Source organism: Anarhichas minor, unplaced genomic scaffold (assembly GCF_050575085.1).
Source record: "Anarhichas minor isolate MPS153535 unplaced genomic scaffold, ASM5057508v1 ptg000026l, whole genome shotgun sequence".
NCBI classification, from domain to species: Eukaryota; Metazoa; Chordata; class Actinopteri; order Perciformes; family Anarhichadidae; genus Anarhichas; species Anarhichas minor.
This window is the reverse complement of record NW_027466472.1, coordinates 6,630,001-6,655,639: the sequence shown is the minus strand read 5'-3', so window position 1 is coordinate 6,655,639 and position 25,639 is coordinate 6,630,001. Positions and strand designations below refer to the sequence as shown.

The following is a 25,639-nucleotide window of genomic DNA, read 5'->3' as shown; positions in this document are numbered from 1 at the left end:
ATTTATATCATTGTATAAAGAGACATGAGAAGATCAATCTCATGTCTGAAAGTTAAATCAGCTATAATCACTCTTTTAAAGTGATTAGTGACTCGTCTAAAACATTTAAAAAAGTAATAACTTCAATAGAATCATTCTATACAATGTAGCTTCTTTACATTCTATTAGAATGTAAAGAAGCTACATTGTATTAGAATTGTCTTTTGAAGATGAACAGGACATTTTTCAGTTTCCAGTAATGACTGGGTTGTTACTTTCGGTGCTGCTTTAGTATTGATCATGTTTTGATATTTGAGTCATTTTGTGGATGATCAGATGGAGTTATGATGGTAGCAGTCGCCCAATTGCAGATTCAGCTTGAGCAAAACCTTTGCCTATTGTGATCAAATCAGGCCCATAGGAGTTTACAAGGCAGGCGTCCTTTCTCAAAACACCGACCTGATGCATCAAGTGGATATTTTTTGCTTAACACAATATTATGCATTTGCCCTCTACATCCTCTAGTCGGAATGAGCATACTTATAAACGCACTGTTACAACTCCTTCATAGTGTCATATTGCTTTTCGGAGAATTATGATGATAAGTTCATAGTAGATGCAAAAGTATACTTATGTACAATATATTATGTTGAACATTGTTGCTCCTGGATGGATCACAGCCAACCCAATTATTAACACAGCTCCATGTCCTTGGTCATGGTGGCCACAGCACTTAAAAGAATAAACTTCAAATTCTGACCCTTTGCTTTTTTATTAACAGCATTTACTTGTACTTTTACTTTCAATACTTAAGTACATTTAATATCAGAAAAGTACTTTTGATACTTAAGTACAATAAATATCAGATACTTTAAGACTTTTACTCAAGTAGTATTCTAATAGGTGACTTTTACTGGAGTAATTTTCCAGTAAGGTATCTTTACTTTTACTCAAGTATGGCTTTTGGGTACTTTATACACCACTGCTCACCATACATGTGTAACAAGAGCTAGCGGTATAGCGGTTAGCATGGCCACCTTCCAGGTAGTTCACGTAGACTACCAAGGTACTTACGGCATTAAGGTGACTGAAGGACTTTCGATCCTTTACTGGACATTCATGTTTGATTACTAAATCACAGTGAACTCCATAGATGATGTTCATGTTTTAAATGGGCATTTGTTCAAAGAGTGGATAAGCATTACCATAAACCTTCTTAGTGTTTTGGAAGTGATAATAAAATATTTAAATACATTAAAATATGAACAATGTTCCCCACAAACCCTTTTTACATTATCTGTTTTGACCAACTTTCTGGAATAACAAATGCTCTCTAAACAAGTAGCTGTGTTGAAATTCTAATTCTAATGAGAAACTGAGTAAAGAATAAGAGAAAATTAGTAAACCTTGGTTGCTACTATATTCTAATTTTGATTGTTGGTGATGGCACATTTTTGTCAGTAGCAAAAATGCCAAACCAATGTGATCTAAACTACAACATATGTTGTAGAACTACATTAATACCAACATCCATAATTTCAATTGTTTATAGGAATTATATACCGCATCTATTCAAATAACTGGATGAAAGAACACATGTTTACAGCTATATACAGTTCTTTATTTTTTTTAAAAGACAGTCACATATTCAAGCTGTGCTGAACACCACCACGGACAATAACGTCAAGCTAACATGTGACCAAACACTGTAACGAGGTTCATCCTTCTCTCCATGATACCTCCAGACACATCAACCATTCAGTGGCCAACAAGTCTGCTTTAATTTAGTCCACCGTCCTCCTTAGACATCAGGACTACTGGAACATGCATTCATAAGTAGGACGACAGTTGTCGTTGTCAGTGGCTGCACAGGACGCTCCAGTGATCATTGTCAGGTCTGTCACCACTTTTGGGTGCACACAGGTGTCGTTTGAGACTCGGGCCGTCTGGGCTTTGGAGCTTATTTGCCGATTCTCTGAACCACCCAGTCCTGCTGGCAGAGGGGGCAGCGGTTGTTCTGCTTCACCCAAAGGGACATGCAGCAGTTATGGAAGGAGTGGTTGCACTCGCCCCATACAACTGAAAAGAAGATGGAGATAGAGGACATAGGGAGAGTATTAAAAAGGGAAAAGCTTAAGTTACACAGAATATTAAAGTACAACCGTGTTTATTTTAATGGTGTATACTACTACTTTACTTAAATTAATCTGTGCTTTTCATATTATGTTTAAAAGACATAGCTCATTATTTTCCTAAAGAAACATCCTTGCCATCTAATGTCATGTCATGCTTCAGTAGATGATTTTCAGACTATGACAAATGAGGGAGCTCACACGGAGACTACTAAAAATGTGTATCTGCAATCGGGTAAACTAGTTGTAATCGTTTCTCAAAAAGCTCAAACACTAAATACGTATTAAACTTGAGTCAGTGGTTTACAATGCAAGGATCCAGCATCTCTAAATCTTCTGTCATAATAACCGACAGTGTAGAGCGTCATTCACACTAAATATAGTTAGTCATTTACTGAGGTTAATTGGTTGAGGGTATCCGTTTTTATTTCACACTAACGTTACTTTAGTTTTAACATGTATTCTATTATAATTAAGTGTTCAGCAGTTCAAACGTAGCTAGCTCAATAATCTGTTAACAGGCAATTTGCTCTCACGTTTTATTAACTAATGTCATGTCACTCATTTGGCTTTACTTAGAACGAACACAAATAATTAAAAACCCTCCCACTGTGATAAACTGGCTAGATCGGTTTGTTTGACAGCTCTAGCTACTAAACTAGCTAGCGTTAGCATGTTGGATTAACCTGCTAACTAACGCTAAGTGATTAATTAGCACTGCTATAACGTGTTTCATTGCCGACATTGTCTTACCAACACAGTCCTCCTGTTTGTTTTCCGCCTGGCACCGCAGACAAGCGTCTGCAAATAAAGAAAAATATGTTACAGTGGTGCCAAGTATGCCAGAGACTTCCTGTTAACATCTGTTAGCTACGTTAGCCGGTGTCCCAGTCAAGCTAGCAGACTAGCAGCGTCTGTTCCTCGGACTCACCCATCACTTGTACCCGACAAATGGCACACGTATCACACTCCACGTCCCAGCTCCACATAGCCACTGCGTTCCACTTCTTAAGGGAAAACATCTTGTCCCCGCCGGACTTAGAGCCTGAAGAAGTGTTGTGCGAGAGGACTATCGCCGGCTCATCACCGTCATCCATCTCTGCTGCAGTATCGTCAGCTAACTAGCTAATGTGACGTTAGCTAGTCTAGCTAGGCTAAACAAAATGGACGAAACTGTTATAGGCTAATGCTAATGTTTGTGCTAATGCTAGCCGGTGCGGTGAACGTCATGTCTCCATGGCGACAAAAGATGGCGCTGTTTTCTACAAATTTAAATCTTTAATCTTAACCTAACATATAACGTTACACTTCACGAACACACCAATGAAATACAAACATACGAAGACAAAAAAACAGAATAAACAACTAACTATTTACAAATAGCAGAAGCAATAGCTTTCTTTTTGTTTCCATGAAAGTTACAAACATTTGAGAATAAGAACAATACCACCACCGTATAAAGCAAATGGATCACCGTGGTCAATAATTAGTAATACTTGTATCACTGTGTGTGCCTTTTCTTTTGTCACATAGAGAGGAATCAAATACTAACTATGATATGATATGTAGATGGTGTCCAAGGTATGTAATGTCTTTTATGATGTTCTTAGCCCTCATCACACACCGAGAAGATGTTCTTGTGATGGCAGCTCAATGCCAACAGTGTCCTGTGCTGTTTCCACCACACACCGGAGGGCTTTTTTGTCCTCTTTGATGCAGCTGCTGTACCAGACTGTCATGCAATTTGTTGGGGTGCTTTCTGTTATGCATCTGCAAAAATTGACAACCAGCTTTTGGGAGATTTTGGTACCAGTGCTTGAAGTGAAAAGAAGTACTTGCCTTACTCACATGTTGGCGTGTGTATTGCCCACCAATCATCATTATATTTTGGATTTCTACAGTGAATAAAAGATACGATTAAATATTGGGTTTGGACATCCTCCCCCAAGAAAATGTGAAGGTTTTGACTTAAAACTAGGCCCATAACCGATAAATTACAGCATTCTTGTTCTCAACCCCCTCACCCCATGTTGTGCATCAGCTCATCCAGATGCTCTCTACATGTTTTTATGTTCATGTTCATGTACATTAAACATTTTCTAACTACGCAGACATGAATGGGTGGAAAAAATGGATAGCTTTGAGGAGCTTTGAGAATGTCGGTTTGGGAAAACCCACACCTAGTATAATGGATCCAAACGTTTCCTTATCACCATTCTGCATCAGCTCATGTTCTGCCACCGTCCTTGTGAAACTGTGTACAGGTGAGTACTAGCACTGGTCGGTTGGATTATTATAGGCTGTAGCTCAAACACTTGTAAGGTGTGATAAGAGGGTTTGCCAAAACACGTGAGTACATACATCTGAGTATGCCCTGTGAGATATTTCTTATCCTCCAAAAATGTACTGTTTAGATCACAGAGCCACATCTTGGAGGTATTTTTATTATTTATTAACTTCAACACGCGTCACGTCATGTTTCCAACACCACAGATCGGAAATGAAGCCGCTAAATACCCGAGACCGCTGCAATAATTTGTCCCAGGAATAAACGTTGACTGTAACCATTCACTCTAAAGAAAAAAGCCAGATGTTAGCGGGTGTTCGTGAGTTTTTTTGTCCACACTTAGTTGCCCAAGGAATGCTAAAAATGTAGAGGAGTCCTGTCCTACGAAACAGAAAAACAAGAAATTAATCATTTTGGACACAACCACACAGTGGTTATAGTTATTGGGTTCAATTTGGCCTTCAATAAGGTAATGATATTATGAATAGTGGATTCATATTATCCACATATGTAAAGTTAACTCTAGTTTATCACCAGTTTATGTCACTACTAATACGTTTGTAGTCTAAGTGAGGGGAATTACTTACTTTGTTGACTGAAAGAAAGTCAACCACTTTAGTTGTTGCTGTAGTCATCCATCCTTCTCATGAGTGTCAGCAGCCATCTTTCTTCTTGTGGGGAGATTGATGCAGTGTGTATAATCCTGATGGGTGGGAGAGTGAGTAAGATAAACAATCACTTAAAAACTGATAATGATAATCACTGGAGACTTTTCTTTATGTTAAAAATCATTACCTTTCCTCTGTATGATACAGGCACCCACACATAACTAAAAACAACATGATAGTGCAACAGAGTGAGTAAAATAAATAATCTTTGAATTACCAGTAAATAAGATTAGGGCTTTCAGGAGACTTTTGTTAATGCTGTCATTAGTTGTTATCATACCTCTGGTAAAAACCTATACACCTTAGTTTAAAAACAATTATTTAAATTATTATGCAAGTGATATAAAATGTTAAAAAGAAAAACAAGTATGTTGTGTGTAAGATAGTTCATATCTCTGTGATGATGAGCCTATAGTAGGTCTTTGCAAGTCCAATGAATACTTACCATCCCAGGCGCAAAAGGTTTTAGAGATGTCCAATCCTGCAGCAAGCAGCAGGGCTGTTTGTCCTAATCAGAGTCACTGTCGTCAGTCCAGCTCGGGTACTCAACAGGACCCGGCCAGTATCTCCTGTTTGAGGAAGAGCCGAGGCCTGAAGTCGAGAGTACTGGTTCCTCGTTGCTTTCCTCACAATTCCACCTCTGCCTCTTCGCTCTTCTCTGCTCTGTGATTAAGATCTGAGGTCTGAGGTTGACCTTTTGATCTTTGGGAAATTGATGGTGTTCCGCTTGCTGCTCAGGAAGATCCTGATGCTGAACAGGACAACCAGCTGCTGTACAACACTAAAAGGATCTGTTGTCAGCATTCGAAAAACTTCCAAGTAAGAACCTCTGAATGAGAGGGGAGCAAGGTCAGATGTTGTCCCCGCGACAAGACAGGCAAGTCCCAAGTCAAGTCCTGTGTCAAGACAGGCAAGTCCCAAGTTAAGTCCTAAGTCATCACATCAATCCAAATACCATTAATACAGGAATAAGGGAAAACGTGAAGTGATGATTTCAAAGATTTAATTCACCTTCTCTTCTGAAATGACACTTTTAAAATGAGAAGAAAAACTGGTAACTAACTTAGTTTGGGCACGACCACATCGTATATTTTCCATACAATCACTGGAGAATGTGAGATGTGGACCATGATTCAGATGTCTGGAACTGGGGCTTAGTAGAGCGGACTCCTCTTATCTCTATTTGTTAACCTGTCTGCTCCGAGAAAACGAAAAAGAGTTATTGCACAATAAATTTCTTCCCAGTTTCTTGTAACTATGCCCACCTGGCTGTTGGGATTTGATTGATTATTTTAAGGATTAGGTTGTCTGTATGATTTTAGACCCTCTCGTAGAGGCTACGCGATCATTGATAATAAGCAGATAATATAATATATAAAATAATAAATAAGTCATCTATGAGCTTGGTGCATCCCAGAAATTATGATATATTACCAAAACAAATATTTTTAGCTGCCTGGTGCATTTTCTGTTATTCATACAGACAAGACTCAATTACCAACTGGGCAAAGCAGGCAACTGTCCTGAGGCTCCAGTTCTCAAGTGGCCCAAAATGCTCATTTCGGTCATCTGGTTTGTGCTAATGAAATAGAAAATTTGTTTGGGAATATGCACCAAAAAGTAAATTGACAAGACGGGGGCGTTGAACATTGCTGCTGCTTCTGTAAGCGATCTTGAGGCCCTGGAACCTAAAAACTCTGGTTTAAAGTTTTTATTATTTCACGTCTGTGCTTTCATGTTGTATATTTCCAAATTAACAGGTTTAAATAAATACCGCACATATGAGCAACGAGAACTGTAGCATTGAATAACATTTCGTAGAGAGAATGTCAAGTGGGGCCCAGCTTTTTTCTTCTTCTTCCTACTGTCCCTCAATCCAGCCAAAGGCAACTTCCACTGATCAACATCTGTTTTTAAACGGGAGATGTGTTCACTTGCCATGCACACATTCTCCTTCTCAATCTGCTGTAGCAGCTCATTCAGCCCACGACCAATGTATGTGGTGTTTCCCTGATTTATAATCACAGGTTTAAATGTTTATAATTTGAAAAGAACGCTTATAATTGCATCTTGAATTGTAAGGAGTATTTTGACAGCAGTAGTCACTTACGTTTCCGACCGTCCTTGAATGCAGCACAGGCCTGAGCATTATGCACACAGACTGTGCTGCACAGAGCTACAGTGAAGTTGACATCCAAACAGTAGATACCCGTGCTCCTCTGGAAGCTTTGAGAGAAGCTTTGTAAGCCTGAACTGAAACCTGAACTGGACCCAGACTTGAGAGTGGACCTGTCATGACTGCAAGGATCCAGGGAGCGACGAGCCGGGGAAAACCAGAGCCAAAGAGCCCAGCAACAGGTAATTAATTATATCTATATTATTATATTATATATAATAAAATACAAGGTTGATGTGGTTAGGTACATGAGACAGTTACACTGGCAGCTGCATATTATGTGTTACCTTAATTACCATAATTATGAGCTACGTTTATTCTGTACTGTATTTATGTACAACCTTTATACTTCTACAATACATATCAGAGGCAAATGTTGTACTTTTTATTCCACTACATTTGTCTGAGAGCTTTGCAGATTTAGATTTATTATACAAGATAGAAATCAACTAATAGATATTCATATATTGTTGTAGTAGTTTATAAAGTAGCTGAAATTATCCCCACCCTTACCAGCAACAACATTACGGATGTTTATATAAATGCATCGCTAATTGTAACCCAGTATCATATTATATATTTAGCTGAAATTAGACTTTTTGCATAATGACTACTTTTACTTTAGGTACTTTGAATTGTTGCTAATAAGCAACTTTACCTAAGTCATATTTTTAATGTGGTACTTGTAGCTATAGTAACAGAGTTGTTTTTACATGGTGGTGTTCCTAAAGAAACGTATAAACCTTTGTTATTTATACACCTATTTTTAAACTTATAAACTAATAATCAAAGAGGCTGATGACACATTTTATATTCTATGCAAACAAATGTATTTTATGACATGAGGCACCCACTTTAAGTTCATTATAAAAGCTCAATGGTGTCATCATTAATTGTGTAGTCTGTTTCATGTGTGCATCTCAGTATGTTACCTCAGAGTGCTGAATAGTTTCACAATAACATGCTTAGATGGTGTGCAGCCTAGTGAACGTGTTCATAATTAGCTGACAGAGGGTTGTACTGTTTTTATTTAAATTTGTAATTTCCTTATAGAAACGTAATAATCATAGGACTGTGTGTTAGAAGGTTGGATTTGGTTTGACTGTTATATGACCAAAGAGTCTCTTTCAGCTTCAATATTGAGGAAATAGTGAGGCTATTGTACATTTTGGCATTTAATCTTTTACAGTACTACTAGAATATTTGAGCAATATTCCTCCACATAGAGAAGTACACTTTGACGTTTTTTCCTCAATTAGTTATTCTAAAATGAGGATTACTGCACCAGCTCTAGGGCTGCCACTTCCTTAGAATCATTTCCAATTGAGGTAAATAAATGCTATTTTTGCAATGTTTTTCAGTGTATATTCTACAGCAAGTATGTTGACGTTGTGGCTTTTTCACTGTTATTAAAGCTTTGATGTAAATGTAAAAAAATACACATAGGGACTAATGAATCCTGTCTTTAATCTACGCGAGACAGAAACAAAAATTGGGATTTAAAAAGCCTGAGGGTTAAAAGTTGGAGTTTGTTTGTTAGATGCATTTGACCAATATCATTAGTTACACTGCTTTGCTCTAATATGCTGGGTCGTAAACATTCATGCCATTTGAAGTGAACAAGACGGAGACATAGGGTTTGGATCACAGTTTTTTGAATTTAATTAAGTTAAATTAAATTAAATCAAACTAAATTAGGTTTGTCTTGTCGACCGTTGACATCAAACTAAAAATATGCAGGTAGGAAGCTGCCAAGTCTTGTTCATTGGACCTTATTTACCGAGCACTGTGCCATATAACGCGTGTCTCTCTCTCCTTTGTGGGTGGCAGAGATGATGGTGAGGGTCAGGAGAGCCCTGTGGCTGGTACTGGGCATGCTCAGTCTCTCCCTGCTGTTGGTGGTGCTGGGAGTCTACACAACGACTCGAACAGAGAGCCTGAATGTGACTGGCTACACCTCTGGAGTTATTGTAAGTTGTTAATTTGTCTCTCGATGATTCCCCGTCATGGTTTATTCAGTGAGATACACTAAGATCACAGATTGGGTTTGAACTTTGCAGCTACCAGTAAATGAGGTGGGAGTTTAATAAAAACATCCCAAAACATCCTGCAACATGCGATTTACATTATGGAATTTCAACTTTAGTCTCACAGCACCGGCCAAATGTTTTGCTTGCTAGTCTTTAGACAGAAATAATATTAGTTGGACTGTGAAATGAATGATTGACAGCTCTGTGCTTCAGTTAGACATCCACATGGCCTCTTCCTTCAATGGCTGACATTCAAGTTTTCTTCCTTTTTTTGAAACTGGAAGAACATAATGGGAAGTGAATTGTAAATTGTCCCAAATTGTATCCACCAGAATCAGTTTCTGGATATGTCTATGGGGATATTTGGGCCATGCTGTCACTGATTTGTTATATATCTTTCGACCACCCTTTTCAACAGTATGTAACATAAAATGTAATGTATGTTTTTGAAATTGTACCACAATAAGCATTTGTATAGCTGTTAAGTGCTAATATCTTGTTATTTCCTTGGAAGAGAACTACATCAAAACAAAGGGTTAAAATCCTTATGAAAATGAATCATATTTCTTTATTTTACACAACACATCTTCTTTACAGCTCACCCTTGGATCATTCCTGGGACTTTTGGGACTCCTCCTGGAAGAAAACCGCAAACAGCTGGTATGTTCTCACACTTACATCCTCTGTCATAATTCTTCCTTATGTTTTCCCTGTGCACATCCAGCCCCAACCTCCCAAAGTAATGTGTTTTGGCCAAGAGTATGTGTGTTAGCATGGCGACCAGCAGTGCCGCTCTGCAAGTACCAAGACTTTTGAATTATATCAAGGAGGAGGATGCAATTCTCTTTTTCATCTTCTCAGACTTTTTTAAATGGCCAGACTTTTGTGGGAGACAAAACTATTAATCCTGTTTGGCAGTTACTTCCCACTCAACATTACGAACTTCATTATTTTGAGGGGTTACTGGTTACAGCAAAAAAGCTCCAATTACGACTGCCACATTCTAAGATTGCCTCACTGAGTGGAAGCCAGATGCTTTTGGTGTTTAGACTAAAATTAGGGAGCCATCCCTGAGTTCCCAGTGTCCTCATTGTAAGAGATCGGTAAGGGCTACTTTTGCAGTTAAAATAGCAAAAGAACGAAGGGAGATGGACATTTCAAACGTAGCCTGAAAGGTAGAAATCCATTCAGCCACTGTGGAGATATCAATGTTTAAAGTCACGAAAACTGTCTGTCTGCAAATTTTAGGGGTGAAGGCTTTAAGGAGTAAAACATCAGTAGGCTGAAGGTGGGTCATTTTTTTGTTGACCCAGGGAAACATACATTAGGCAGCATTAGGGTCAGTCCGCTGCTGGCTGGTTTCTGCCCACTGGAGTCGGAGCTGAAGGAGTTTCTGGTGATCAAGCAAGATTTCGTCTGATTTTTCCGGACCTCGTGCCATTAAGAACAACTTTATAGAAATATCTTAATCTTCTCGCTGATGTTCTCTCTTACTCATGTGGGTCATATATAGAGAGGCATCATTATTTAATCAAAACCTGTTAAAAGTTGGTTTAAAATGCAGCTCTAGATAAGGAAACTTTTCCTAATGTTAATTCAATCTTTGTAAATGTATAAAGCAGCTGATCACTCTCACCTGCTCACCACTGACAGAATATATTTTTGGTATTCTTCTAACAGCGGACATTTTACATAGTAAAACTATTTAAAGTGGTACTGTAACAAAAGTGCATATATGACAGCGGTAAACTAATGTATGGCTGTTAGGTAATTTGATTTGTTTAACAAAGAACCATGTATGTTGCTCTAGTAAGGGCGTGTGCCTGAACTGTTCCCTCTCAATAAACTGTCCAGAAGTTAATTACCTCTTCCTCCACGTATCAGATGTCATGTCAGGGTCAAATATTTATACATGTTATGTATATCACACATACCTTTTCCAGCTTATGTTGGCACTGATCCACAGTTCAAAATTATAGATTTCTACAAAGTGGACAAAACTAATTCCAAGTATAAAATACAAAATACTAGGGATGCATCGATCCGAGTTTTTCAGTCCCAATACTGACAGCGATTCCTGGGCTTTGGGTATAGGCCGATACTGAGTACTGATCCGATACCTGTGTTGAATTAATACATTGTATGCCTCACTGTGTGGAAGGAAATCGATTCAGTGCAAAATAATGTTTGAAAGTGAAATTTCAAATTTTTCATACTCAATTTATTCCACAGATTTTTTATTTTTCCAAGATGTGATATATTGAGATTGTGATTAATGAAGCGCATTAATGAGTGTAAGATACAATGAGTCTGTTTAGGCTTTCCCCAGTCTGCAGCTACAGAGTGCTTACACATATCTCTTGTTTTTTTTTGCTCCCATAGGCAGGAATAACATTATGATTAGGAAGAGTCAGAGGTTAAACAAAGAGGACTATCCTATTGCTGTTCTGATATCAGGCCCTCAGCAGCGTGTATCTCTAGGACTAAAGACAATAAAACCAAACAAGGAAAATAAACTGAGAAAAAGGATAAAGGACATGAGCACAGAGGAAGTAAAGACAATACAATGAATTAGATCAGAAAAATAGGAATAAGAATAGTGTAAATAATAACGTATATCAAACATTTCCAATAGCTTTCACAAATAGAAACGTTTTAATGCGAGATTTAAAAGAAGCTGGAGACGCTGTGTGTCTGAGTTCATAATGTGGTTGCTCAAATAGCAAAAGCCTGATGACCCTTTGCCACAAACCGTGACCTGGGAGTAACCGGCAGGGCTCCATCACGGATTTTATTGGAGGAGAGGGCTCATACCAGGTCAATAAATCAGAAATGTGTTCATGGGCCAGGCTGTTTGAGGCCTTAAATGTAAGAACATTTTAAAATAAATTTGAAAACTAACAGGGAGACAGTGTAGGGAGGCAAGCACAGGGGTGGTGAAAGGGTGAAGCATGAGCCAGGGAAGAACCTATTACATTTTGGATCGGATACAATTCACAAATATTTTGTTCATTTTCGTTACCATTGTGAGACGGGTTGTTTGGTCTTGGTGGAGGTTTGCGCTCTCCGACCGCCCTTCTAGTTCAAATACATCTTTGTCGTTTTTAGGGGGGAGCACAAGCTTTAAACATAATACATTTTAAAGATCAAAGCAATATTCTCTTCAGTAAAACAGTGAATAAATGCTGCAAAAAAACAACAGAAACCCTTTAAAGCTACATTTTGAGCAAACTGCCTGAATCCAAATACCTTCACACCTTTATGTCTGTTGGAAAGAAATAATCAGCTATAATCTGCATTCTTGTCAAATTGTGCTCCGATTACCCTCAAATAAAACGAGTTATTCGTCTTTGTATGGAAAGTCTTTCATTTATGCTTTTTGTTTTTTCTTTGTTCCTCCTCCAGCTGACGGCTGCGATCGTATTCCTCAGTTTCGGGATCATCACCTCTTTTCTGTGCCTGGTGATCGATGGCGTCTGTATTGTCCTAACCATGGTGAGTTATGCACTTGCGTGCGTATACTGTGACACCCGATATGACTGAGTGATGCCACAAAGCAGTAGAAGGCTATGAAGTAATAACAAACCTATGTGCTGGTTGACTGTGAGCCTCTTGGACCGCACTTTGTTGGCAATATTGGCCCCATTTTGTTCATGAAATGAGTTTGCTCAGCCTTTATAGCATGGGCCAGCTTTGTTTTTTTGTTTTCACACCACATGAAGTAGAGGTTGTGAAGTAGAGAGTACATGAGGTTATACCTCATGTACTGTAACCACTCGTTGACCTTAGTTGTTGCTGCTTCCGTTTTCTGATTGGTGGGTTCTTCTTGGATCAGTGTAAAGAAAAATAGTCGCACACTCGAAGTCACAATTCAAAAAACATTTCAGAATTGACCAACGTTTCGACATGATAGTCTTCTTCAGGGCAATGAATGATCTTCTTGGATCAGCCCTCGACGCGTTGCACAGTGACATCAGCTCAAGGTAAAATTACCTCCATTTTCAAACACGATGATGGCAGACAGTTGTTGAAATGGTCAAAATATGGTGAATACAAAACAATACAACACGTTTTCATTTTTATTTTTACCAAACTGTTACGACAGTATGATGGCACTACAATCATACAGAGCTTAGTCCTTGAAAATATAACCTCATGACATGACGTTGGAAAGTACCAATGGTTCAGGAACTAGAAGTGCATGCAGTGTATCGTAGAAAAGACACATTGATTTATTAAAGCTATAAATGGCATCAGTGCTTTCTGTTTGAAGAATGACATATAATGTTTAATTATCGCAATGTTGTGCCAACAGTATAAAGAAGAGTTATGAGTGCTTTGGGAATAAATTCTCAAAGTTGCTGTAATTCATGTCACCGTGCTTTAATGTGTTGAAGGTCGCTTCATGAATCTTTCACTGAGTCTATTAACATTGTAGTAAATTATAATGTACAAGAGATGTCAACCTTTTTTTAACTTATTTGAAACCAGATAAGGTTGGTATATCATTTTTTTCCTTTTTATACCATACGGTACACATGAAGATTTCAAGAAACGTTGGATCAAAATGTGTTTAAATCAGGAGAGACTTCGTTCGAATTTAACAATAATTATTTATACACATGCATAAAATCTGAATAGTGCAAAGTCTTTGGCGAGTGGACTCCATCCTGAAGTAGGATAATAGAGGGGTGGTGGTGCTGAGGTCAGATAAGACACAATCCCCCTGGAGTCCACACGCTGATGAAGGGAGTCGCTGCAATCCGATGATGAATGAGGAGCATAACTGTGATGCCGACCGGAGGTGACCGGTGTGGAGGAGGGTCGCATCCGATTGTGCTGAACTGACAGCAGCAGAGAGTTGGTTAATTTATAGTGAACGGCCACAATCGGCTGATAAGAGTAATCACAGGGAGAGAGAGAGACTGAGAGCTTATGAATGAAAAGGAATGTAAAGAGAGTCTTTCTGACTGAACTTCCGCTTAAAGCTTAGTTTATTATTCATTAAATGTTTTATTAACGTAAACTCCTTCTGATGTATGCTGATTACATTTTAAGGGGGTCCCATAACAAAATGATGCAATAGAGACAATAACGGAATTAGTCAAGATTTTGTTACGTTTTTCAGAAACATATTTTATTGTTTTGTTTAGCTGTAAAGTGAGATTTCTTTCTCTGGTCGGTCCACAGCGCTTGGTTTTGGCTTGACTGTTTTAACAATCGTGCAAATGTCATTAGGAGCACTACTTGTGTACTACTATGAGGATAAAGTGACAGTTTGAGCAAATATGAGAAAAGTTATCTTTATTAAAGGAACAGCGTTCAGCATTTAAGGGGATCTATTATCAGAAATGGAACACATCCTACACACTGGACCTTTAAAGTTACCAACTGTAGTTTTAATCAATGCAAAAACTGCATATTTCCACCTGTGTTGTGTTTTATTTCACAGTGAGAAAAGTTTTCCTCAACTTCAAATTTAAACACCTTGCACAACAGGGACAGTGATGGAAGTTAAGTCCAGGGCTTTATCGTTCAAAGTCTGATATGTTGTGTTTCATAAAACATTTGTTGCCAATGAACCAAACCAAAACCAAAAAGCCACCCAGGAGTTCTGGGAATTTGACTAGAGAAAACACTTTCGGTTAAAAAGAGTTTTAACCGAAATTTAAAAGAGTCATAAACTAAATTTTGTTCAATGTCGGCCGAGTGAGTTTTGGAAATTGATCACAGACTGTAAAACTCAACACAGTTTCAATTCTAATGTGTTTTCACGGACATCTGGATTCTCTCGCATGAGATTGTTTTTTTAAATATCTTGTTTTTATCCTCAATAAAGATGGATTGGTGTTGGTTTGACATCCTGTGGGTTATATATCTTCATATATTAACTTTTTTGCCAGGACATGCGTCCACTGAAAGCACAGAGATGCCAGTATTACAGCAGCGGCGGCAGCTACATCTATGAGAACTTCTACACCTCTGTGAGTAAAGATGTGCTGTCCTGGATCAGTCAATAGCCTTTCCATTGAGTGTTGTTTTTCTCATCCATCCAAAGATGCCCTGTATGGTTTCCTCTATGGATCAGCATTGACTAAATATCTTGTTTAGAGGGTATGATTTAAATTTATTCTCATTATTATCTACCCAAGATCTTCGTCATGTCAAGGTTTTGGTTCATTTTCTAAAAAGAAAAACATATAATTTTACATGTTTTACTACCTTGTCATTTGCAAGTGCCTGCAGTGTTAATTGTAAAAAGAAATGTTAATACGTCTTTAAGAAAAAGTGTGTCGAGGCTTGTCTGCTTGTCTGTATTTGCAGGTAAACAGTGACACATTTTGAACTTGCGTATCTCTTTCAGGTGTCGTGTTGGAGTCCGAAGGAGTCTTGTAGCATGACAGTAAGAAGTGGGACCTGCTACTGCTGCGACCTGTACGACTGCGCCAAGTGAGACAATGACATTACAACGATATTGTCCCAGTATATTGTTACCGCTGCCGTGTCATCACAAGAGTTGTCTTGTCTTTAATTAATGTTCCTGCCCAACAAATTAAAAATCATTAGTACTGAACGGAGCTGTTGTTTTGTTCTGCAGCGGAGGCTACCTCAGCAACTACTACGAGTTTGTTGGAGTACAAAGCTGCGAGGAAGTTTTCACTCTGTACATTTTAATTTGGACCCTCGCCGGATTGAACCTCGTTGCCTTCTTCATAGGCATCCTCACTACAGCGGTGCTGGGCAGCATCAAAGACCTGGTGAGACCCACAAACTCAGACACACATTTATAAAGGTCCGATATTGTGTGGACGGGCTACATTTGGTACTTGATTAACAGCAAATAGCTCCCACTCAGAGGCTCTGAGGCAAAGGGGATTTTATCTGCATAAAAGTATATGGTTAAACTTTTACGCTGCACAAACAAACTTGAGCAGTAGACAAGACAGAATCTGTTTCATATGTGATCGTGTTGATTTTCACTTTGCAGTTTAGCCTGAACGCAGCTTTATGCTGAGGTCACTCCAGAATTGGTGAGGGCTTATTTCCTCTATGCAGCATCCTTCCTGTTCTGCAATGTTGTTGTCTTTCACATGACAGATTTAGAAGTAAGAAAAGGCAACAATTAATACTTCCTGAATGAGAACTCACAGATCAACTGTCAGTCAGAGTGAACTCTGCACGGTGTGAACCGAGGATTAGATTTAGGAAGTGACAGTCAAATGGCAAATGGATCAAATGCTCAAACTCTGCCATGGCAGTGAAGATTGATACCATCCAACCACAACTTAAAGGATGAGCTGATGAAATGGGTTCTTGAGAGGCCTGGAGTTCAGAGTTCAGAGGTGGAGACACAGCAATATAAGAGCTTTTACTTTAAGTATTCAGGTTTACAGCATATCCCTCAACTTTATTTATCTGTAAAAAAAACAATTGCTTCACCCTAATCTGACTGCATCTTTTAGCATAGTGAGCCATTTAGTAGATCGTAGATAGTAAACCACATATTTGGTAGCAGGGGGTTCCAGGCTACTTTACTGTGTATTTAGTATCAGCTAAGAGCTTGAATGTTATTCCTCAGATAACAGATGGAGAAAAGAGGTGAAACAGAGGAAAACGGAGCTTTCCACTCTATGAGATATGTGGTGTTTGATTTCAAATGATCAATTAAGACAGTTTTGAGGCAATTAATCTAAAAATTAAATCTGGTAATACATACATACTATTGAAAGGGTCATTGTCTCTGTTTACTGGTTCTTCCTAATTAAATGTAAAGCAGTCTGGGTGTCTTATTGGTCAGAGAACAGAGGGAAGAGAAAATCCATTAATCATTCAAATCATTTTTGCGGGTGTTGCACATTGAAAGTTGCCTCCACCAACCCTGCCTATACTGAAACACCAGAGAATGTTCTTATACGTTGTCAGAGATTCAGCTTATCGGTCCTGAGTGATACGAATGCTGCAGCAGTTTATAGCTAATAGACCACACAGCACTTCGATTCTGCTGTCATCCATCACTGCATTCTGCCAAAACTACTATTATTCTACTTTATCATGCACAAAGTATTCTTCTTGTAAATAACATTATCTGGTCATAGTTATCTTTGAAGGAATGTATTGAGATTTTCTTTCTCATGTTTTAAATCTAATATGATTAAGTTCATCATTGATCACTTAAATATCTCTCCCACATTCCACATCCTTTACTTTTTCTGTGTATGGTGTTTACATACTGGGTGTTTCTCAAAATCAAGGATGCTTCCTTGGTAGGACGTGTTCTTCCAAGTCAGGTCCTACAGTCAAGACTCCTTCCTAGCATTCTAGTAGGAATGTTTTTGTATTCCTCAAAATAATATAAACTAATTAAAAACATATCAGAAATATATTTTGGGGGACTGCTGAGCTGAAATAACAGAAATTCTGTTTGTGTATTTTCATTGTTTCCAAACCATTGGACGGGAAAGGCATTTCACGCATATAATTGCGCTGATGAGACACACGTGCATCCTTGAAAATCCTCTGAAAGAAGAACTCCGTCCTCGGTAGAATATGAAGGATCCTCGACATTGAATAAAGTCCTATGTTGGGATTCGTGGATGTAGCGTGCTTAAAAATCTGCTTTGAGAAACAACCCCAGTCAATACATTTTCCTGTGCTGTGCAAGGCTTAATATCAGAGTCAAGATCTGCAGATTAGACAAATTGATCGCTTGTTACATACCTATGAGATGATTATGTTTCTTTACATTAATAATATTTACAGATTGCAGATGTTTTATATGCTTTCCCCCCCTATCTGTGTACAATAGATTATATCAAAGACAGGGAAACTAAAGTTTATAGATTTTCAGCCTTTGATTTAACAGACATACCACCCACGTAGAGATTAGAACAACCCTGAGGGACAAATGTATCAAAAGGTTTTGAAGGGAACAATGTGTGCTGTATCCCTGTGAGCCAATACGACTGCTTGTCACTCACTGTGCACCAGTGAGGGACAAGTGCACCTAATAGTATGTTTAAATGTCACTAGGACCTGTTCCGTGGTTCGTTTGTGATGAAGGGTCGTGCAATGTGTCGCTTGTTCTTATCACAGGTTGTGTATTTTGTGTAATATGTGCCATTTGTGATGTACTTCACTCCATGTTGCTTTGTTTGTATGTTGTTTCTTTGTTATTATCACTACTATGGAGGCTATATGCTCTACGACAGGACGAAGCATCACTATACAGGAACAATAGAGATTTGTTCAGTGGGTGCAGATTCTCCATGATCTTGACCAAAACAATGATGTAATCAGAGACTGCTTCTAGCTCTGAATCATCTTTATCATTTAATCTGTAATGGCTGTTTAATTTTATTTTATTGTACACCAGAGCACATTGCAGCCTACTTTTAATAACATTGTGTGTGTGTGTGTGTGTGTGTGTGTGTGTGTGTCAGAGGAGTAGCAGCCCTGTGATCGATCCCTCTGAGAGCACAGCATCTTCTCCGACAGCTCCTCTGCTGACAGACGCCAACACACACAGAGTTCACCAGCTCCACCCGGTCAGTGTGGGTCAACACACACACACACACACACACACACACACACACACACACACACACACACACACACACACACACACCAGCAAATGATATTGTTACAAACACATGCATGTGTGTGGTCTAGTTTGTCTCCACTTTTGATCTCTCTGTCTTCACAAGTCTAGCCATCTTAGTCGCAAATGACCCAAACCTCCAACAGTACACATAAAAATGGCCGCCGCTCTACTATTTTGTTTAGGTGAGACACAATGAATGGAAGTTAAAACTTTTGTTTGCCTTTACAGTAATTAGGGGGGGTGATATCAGCATTTTTCCACAAAATGAAATTGTGTAAAAAGACTGTTGTGCTGTTGCTAAAAAGCTTGTGAACTTGTTGAGTCAGGAGTTTTTTTAAATTATAGGCAAATTATAAGAAATAGATAAATTCATCCATTCATGTTTGATTAGTGGCAAACACAAGGACTATGTTTTAACTTAGCTTTTTGTCGGAGAAATCACTAGTTACAGTTGTTGTGAATTATCGCAAATTGCAGTTTTTAGTTAACTCAAAGACGTCTGACTTGAGGTCTGTGGTCAACGTCTTTCTTTGTTTCCTTTGTCCTTTCCTGCTCATCCAGGGAGCCACGATGTATTTCCCTGCAGCAGAAGGGACAGCTGCCTCACAGAGTTTCCCTTCATCGCCGACTCCTCACACCGAGTCCAACCCTCCTCCCTTTGCCCCCCTGACCAGCCTGTCGCCTTACAGGGTCCACGGCAACTCTGTATGAGCATCACCAAACATCACCATAACATGAATGCGGAAACGGATAAACAGATGTTTTGTTATCCTTGTTGATGTTGTTGTGAGGACTGGAGGAACAGTAAAAGAAACATCTGTTGGTCTGAATGCAGATTTTGTTTTCCAAAAGTCCAAAGGTGGATGTTTCATTTGTTTGCAAATATTATAACATATCTTAATGCATTTTGCTCAAAAACATAAATATCTTAAGTTGTTTAATGTGTGTATATGAAATGTTACATAATATAAATGTGTCGACTGCATGTGCATAAGAGGTTGTACATGCTATAACTCAAACTTTAACTTTCGCAAACATCAGTTAAACCATTTCCGAGTGTAAACCTCGTGAACATAAATGAAATGTATCATTTAAAGTATATTTAAATTAGCATAGCACTCAGTGGCTGAATGTGCTGCCACTAAACTGAAATGAGGCAAGTGTAACTAAAGTTGGATCTAAAAATGTTTTTTTTTTACAGGTTAAATTGATTAAATAAATAAATTAAAACAACAGATTGGTCTTGGTTCTTTAAGTCATATGTGGTTCTGTACATAAAATGAAAGTAGGTGTATAAAGAGCTTGTTGACATTTTAGTCAGAGAAAAATTTGTTTTGATCACGAACATGAAATTTACCGTCACACTTATCATGGATTCAGCTGGCTGTCCGGTTGCCTAAATTTGTTGACAATCAAAAAACCGTTAACGACAAGATCATCCACTTCGGTGATCAGACGGATAGTCTTGGCGTTGAACTAGTTCTTCGCTGCACCAAAGTCCCACCGAAGTCAATTATTGAATGACTTTGATTATATACACCTGGAATTAATGTTTGGTTGACTTCAACTCAAAGTGATGTTAACAGCATCAAATTTAGGCAAGACAAGTTTATTTAATTAGCACATTTCACCAACGAGGCAATTCAAAGCACTTTACATGAAACATCAAAAGCATTGAGATGAAGTGCAAAGGAGACACATTTTAAAAGGACATTCAAATACAATCTAAAAAAAATAGAATAATATGGGTATAAAATACAAGAATAAGAAAACTGAACAATTGAATTGGCTCTGTTGTTAATTTGTTTGTTTATTTATCATATTTTATTGTACATTTTCATATTTTCTAAGCCAACCACCCACTGGGAGTATTTTACCAGTGAAAAAGATATCATAAACCAAAACCCACACTTCAAATAAAAACAACACCGCAGCACTAGAGAAAAATTAGACAATTAAAAACCACAAGCCTCCATAATAATCTGTGGTTGGGGTGATGGCAGTAGCTCTATCTTGAATTTCCCCAAGAAGGACTAATAAAGTATTTCCTTTTCCGCTTGACTAATGCCTCTGTCTGGTCCTTCAGAATCCCCTTCAGTATCGTCACCGATTTAGATCTGAATCTGTGGTTTGATATTCGGCCTCTCTCTTTCGTGTGCACGCAAAGAAAACAACCAAGAGGAAAGGGAACTGTGCTGTGCAGTAAAATTGAAACAGTTTTGAACCCAGTCCATACCAAACTAAGTCATATCAGTGAAATCTACACAGTAATTGGCAATAATCTGTACATTTCAAGTGTAATGATCCCACAGTGGAATCAAACTAAGGAGCAGAGCCAGAGAACCATGGCCACACGATTTAAACTCTGTCACATCTGACATTTAAGTTTAATTTTAGCTGAACTCCCTTGAGTTGATTGGAGGGTTATTCAGATCACCTGCTGTGCACTGTGTGAGGAATAGCTCCTAATTAACTATTGAGAGCAGCTTGGTGCGTTTCCCCTCTTGGCCAAGCAGGTGTGACGACGCCCTTTCTTTAGACCTTAAGATGGGAGCCAAACCCTCAGGATATTCTGATCCTTCATTAACTTAATACAGAACTCATTTCAGCAGATGTTGACAGCCAGGAACGCTGGTCTTTAGGCCTGTTAAGAGACTTCTCTGCTGTCTCAACTTTTCTGATTGAGGATGATTTTAAGCATTCTGAAACCAAACTGGTATGAATATTAAAGAACACCTTTCCTCTCGGTTACCTGCATCAGGGCAGACCGTAGTGCTGTTAGTGCAAGACTCTGTGTTTGACTAACAATAACCTGCAGGCTTTATTTTTCTTTTGTTGGTTTATTTTCATTGAAAGCCCCTTCATACACATTCCCTCATTATCAGAGGCATTTTCATTGGGAAGACCCCTGTGAGATGTGTTTCTAATTGTTTCTGTGGTGAGGTACAGGTTCTCAGGCCTCTTCCCTGCCTGTGAACTCTGGGGAATCAGTACCGCCACATACTTTACAAGAAAGACTCAACCAGTGGGCCACATTCATCTCATCTCAACTGAGTAATGGATAAAGGAGGACATGGAGCTTAGCTTCAAATTTAAACAGAGAAAACCAGAGGGAGTCAAAGCAGTGCTGAGACTCTATGGACTGACACAGCAGTCCTATAGGATGAAGAGGGTCAGAGGGCACAGTATGAAAGTAAAGGAGGACTGTGATGTTGCCAGACTGCTGTGAAGATGATGATCTCAAGGCAGCAACAGGGCTCCACTGAGGTTTACATCTCTATTTGTATTTAATGTGACACAAACAAGATCTTACCTTCATTTTTTTTGGGTAGAGGCAGAAGATCCACTGGCAGGTGTCTCAAAACCTGCCCACATAAAATCTAAACGACCTGCATTCCCTTCTATAGGTAGGAGGGAAAGTATAGGTTTGGCTTTGATTTGTTGACCCTTTAAGTCAGGTAGCTGCAGGGAACAGGGGACAGGAAGTTCATGAACAAGCAGTAGAAGCACATGCATCGGTACACAGTGAGCACTGCATGTTTCAGGGATCAAAACCAGCACGCCTCAGTAGGCTTCATTAATCTTCTTCTGTACATTTTTGAGCGTCTGTTTTCCTTCACAGACAGAGCTTTGTACTCTTGTAACATGATGACATCTCATGCTGTGGTATCAGACTACATTTGCAATATTTTCCTGTCATAGAGACTTTCATAACTGTGTTCCCTGGCTAGCTGTTTATCCCCGTTTCCAGTCTTTATGCTAGCACAGCTGCTAATTGCAGCCTAGCTTCATACTTAACTACACAGACGTGGAAAGTGGTATCAGTCTGCGCATTCAACTCTTGTTAAGAAAGTGAATAAGCATATTTTTCCAAAATGTTGAAATGTTCCTTTTAGACAGGAGGCAAGAAACACCATAGGAAGAAAGAGGCTCCGTGTAATAACGTTATGGTTGGGTCGGACCTCAACCAGGAGTCTCCCTGAAGGAAAGACTCAGTTTATGAGGAAGGTTTATTTGTGCGGCATCTCTTTTAATAATAGAGAAGAGACCGAAAGTCATCGCATTAGGCATGACAATGTATTAAAACAATGTTTCAGAGAGTACGAGGTGGGAAACAAAATAAATTTAAATGGGATTAAATGAAACGAAATGCAAATAGACAAAGTAAGGTGAGGTGTGGATATTGGAGCTTTGATCCCTTCCATCCACAACACTTCAATTCACAGATGTCAAACAAGCTGTAGGGGGCCCGCTGAAGCCTGCACATACTGTGCTGATGTTTTATCTCCATCTCCAACACCAACAAACCCCACCCTCTGTCCTGTTGAGTTACTCCTTTTCAAAACCTCTGTCAATCAATTTGAGACATAAAAAAAACATGACTTGTTATGTATTTTAAGGTCATGTGAACTCAGCGAATCAAAAAAACACCGACATCAGAAACTCATTTGTATCAAAGTCGACAGGTATAGACAAAACAAGCTCCATTTCTGGAATATGTTGTGTGCTGTTGAGCCTTAAGGCAGATGTCTCTACATATTTGTCTGAGCTTCTTTTCAGCTTTAAATCATTAAGACTTAATAGTCTGCTGTAGAGTGAGCAGATCAACTAACGAAATGCGGGACGAAGAGTATGTTTGTGTTGGACAACGTTAACCTGGAAAAGGCACTTTCAAAAATGATGATTGGATGAACCATCTGTTAATCAAACTCTTATCGACGCGAATCTGCAGAACAGCAAACACATCTTTTCCATGGAGAGAAGCATTCAGTGCCGTTCTTTGCTCTTCTTCCAACGATGAGATACTCTCCAGTTCTGATGTAACTGATGCTATCGCATCACCTATACGCTCACCTCTTCAGGAGCCATCGACGTTCAGTCACCTTTCTGTGTTGTGTCACACACACCTCAGCCAGAACCATATAGCTGCCAGTTGCTCCTCACAGGACCCTGATTGTTGTCAACACCAAAGAGCAAACCAGCATCCAAGCTCTGACTTCTAAGTGACGTAATCAGTGACATTTGCTGTCACAGGTGCATTCTGGGTGCAGGTGATTGAAAATTGAGTGCAGTACTTCGATGACGGCGTTAAGCGAACACACAAAGGCTTTTAGTATTAAATGGTCTGACATGGGTAGCCTATTTGCAAAAAGAATTTCAAAGTTAGTGTAAAGCAGACAATGTGCTTTTATTGCTACTATTCAAGCACTGATTGGTTTTGTCAATGTTTTAGTAGATGTAGGTTTTGAAGTTGCTTTCTGTAGTTTTTCATTTCTGTTATTTTACGTGCATGTTGTACGACGTCGGGGACCATGTTGCAAATGTTTACACTTAACATGTTATCACTCGTTTTGTCTTCTAGATCCAATAAATAAAATCAATCAGCCTGCACTAGAGCCAAAACTGGGAACAAAGACATTGACAAGCTTTTTCCCTCCAACCACTACTGCTTACAATAATTATAGTTCAAAGTATTAAGTATAATTAATTCCACACAAAGCTTCAAGATTACGGGCCAATATTGTCACAGCTGGTTATTGAATTTCAATAAAACCTGGAAAATGTTGCTTATATTCCTATACATTGAGATTCAGCGTACACAGATATTTTTTGCTTCGTAGTGCAGCAGGTTCATTTCAAAGCAGTTGCTGAAGAAAAGTCATTTCTACATCTTTGAATTACTCATTTTCAAAACAGATGAGTGTAACTCTGAATGTGTTTATGTTGGAGGAATTCAGAGAAAGCAGGAATGAAAAGTCACTGCACGCTGCATTATGACTGACCAAATGTTACGGATTGTTTTTTTTAAACTTGAATAATGAGATCAGTTTTCCTTTATTACTACATATGAGATCATTTTTAGCATTCCTCCACAGAGACTAACTTCATTGTCATGCAGCAGAGAATCATCACAACAAAGCGCACGCTTTTCATAAAGCGGCCTGTCTCGTGAAATATAAAAATTGTGGAGTTTAAAATTCAAGCATTGGCAAAGTGTTGTTGCTGTAAATTGTTTCAAATGGACACAGAAAAGACCACTTTATGTAAAATAAAAATATTTAATGTGTATAAAAATAACAGACATTGTATCGAAGCAGTACGGAGACATTCAGAAGAAATGAGCTGGAGACGTGAGGATCGGCCGGACAGGTAGAAGCTTTCAGAACAACATGCCATGAAGTCTTCGTGCTCTGAGCTACGACTCTCTACAGAGCAGATGTAAGTTGATTGGCAGAAAGAAAAGATTGTTTTGCAATTTTCACTCCTGTATTTGAAAAAAAACATATAATATTGTTGCATGCTTTGAGAGTAAACTTGATTTACAGACTCTGAAATAAATTTTTGTTCTTGCATAAACCTGGATTTCTTGTTTCTGTAAATAAGTCAATTACTTCCTGGCCACTGCAGGCGTTTCCACATTTTGACAGGGACTGTTTTTATTTTAGAGACATGGGAAATCAAATGAAAAAAAAAATTAAAAAAAAATCCCTTTTTGAAAGCAGATAAAAACCATAACTCAGCGACAAAGCAAATGAAATTTAAACCCCAAAACAATGTTCACCTTCATATGAAAATGAGCACACAGCCAAAAGACATCAACCGCTAGTTAACTGGTGCTTATTCAAACTAGCAATGGAGTTGACATGCAAGCTTTTACAACAATAACTTTATGCTGTTATTACATTTTGTTGAAATTTGGTCCAGAGTCATCCCCCCCCCCCCCAACCTTGTCCAAACAAAAAACAACTTTTGACAAACTTTAGGC

At 38.6% G+C, this 25,639-nt stretch overlaps 2 protein-coding genes across 2 annotated transcripts; one reads left to right on the top strand and one right to left on the bottom strand.

The window, feature by feature from the left end:
• Window positions 1–1,578: 1,578 nt before the first annotated feature.
• On the bottom strand, window positions 1,579–3,341 carry rnf7 (ring finger protein 7). Its single transcript, XM_076100083.1, is given in 5 exon segments — window positions 1,579–2,058; window positions 2,865–2,912; window positions 3,043–3,235; window positions 3,238–3,300; window positions 3,303–3,341. Coding segments are annotated over 5 exon segments (462 nt in total). The 3' UTR covers window positions 1,579–1,939.
• A 4,019-nt stretch (window positions 3,342–7,360) lies between these two features.
• Window positions 7,361–19,584, top strand: LOC142959312 (transmembrane protein 255B). Its single transcript, XM_076100559.1, has 9 exons — window positions 7,361–7,424; window positions 9,073–9,212; window positions 9,870–9,932; window positions 12,678–12,767; window positions 15,176–15,256; window positions 15,637–15,722; window positions 15,871–16,030; window positions 18,713–18,817; window positions 19,435–19,584. The coding sequence occupies exons 1-9, from the start codon at window positions 7,361–7,363 to the stop codon at window positions 19,582–19,584; spliced, it is 939 nt and encodes a 312-aa protein (XP_075956674.1).
• Window positions 19,585–25,639: the final 6,055 nt, after the last annotated feature.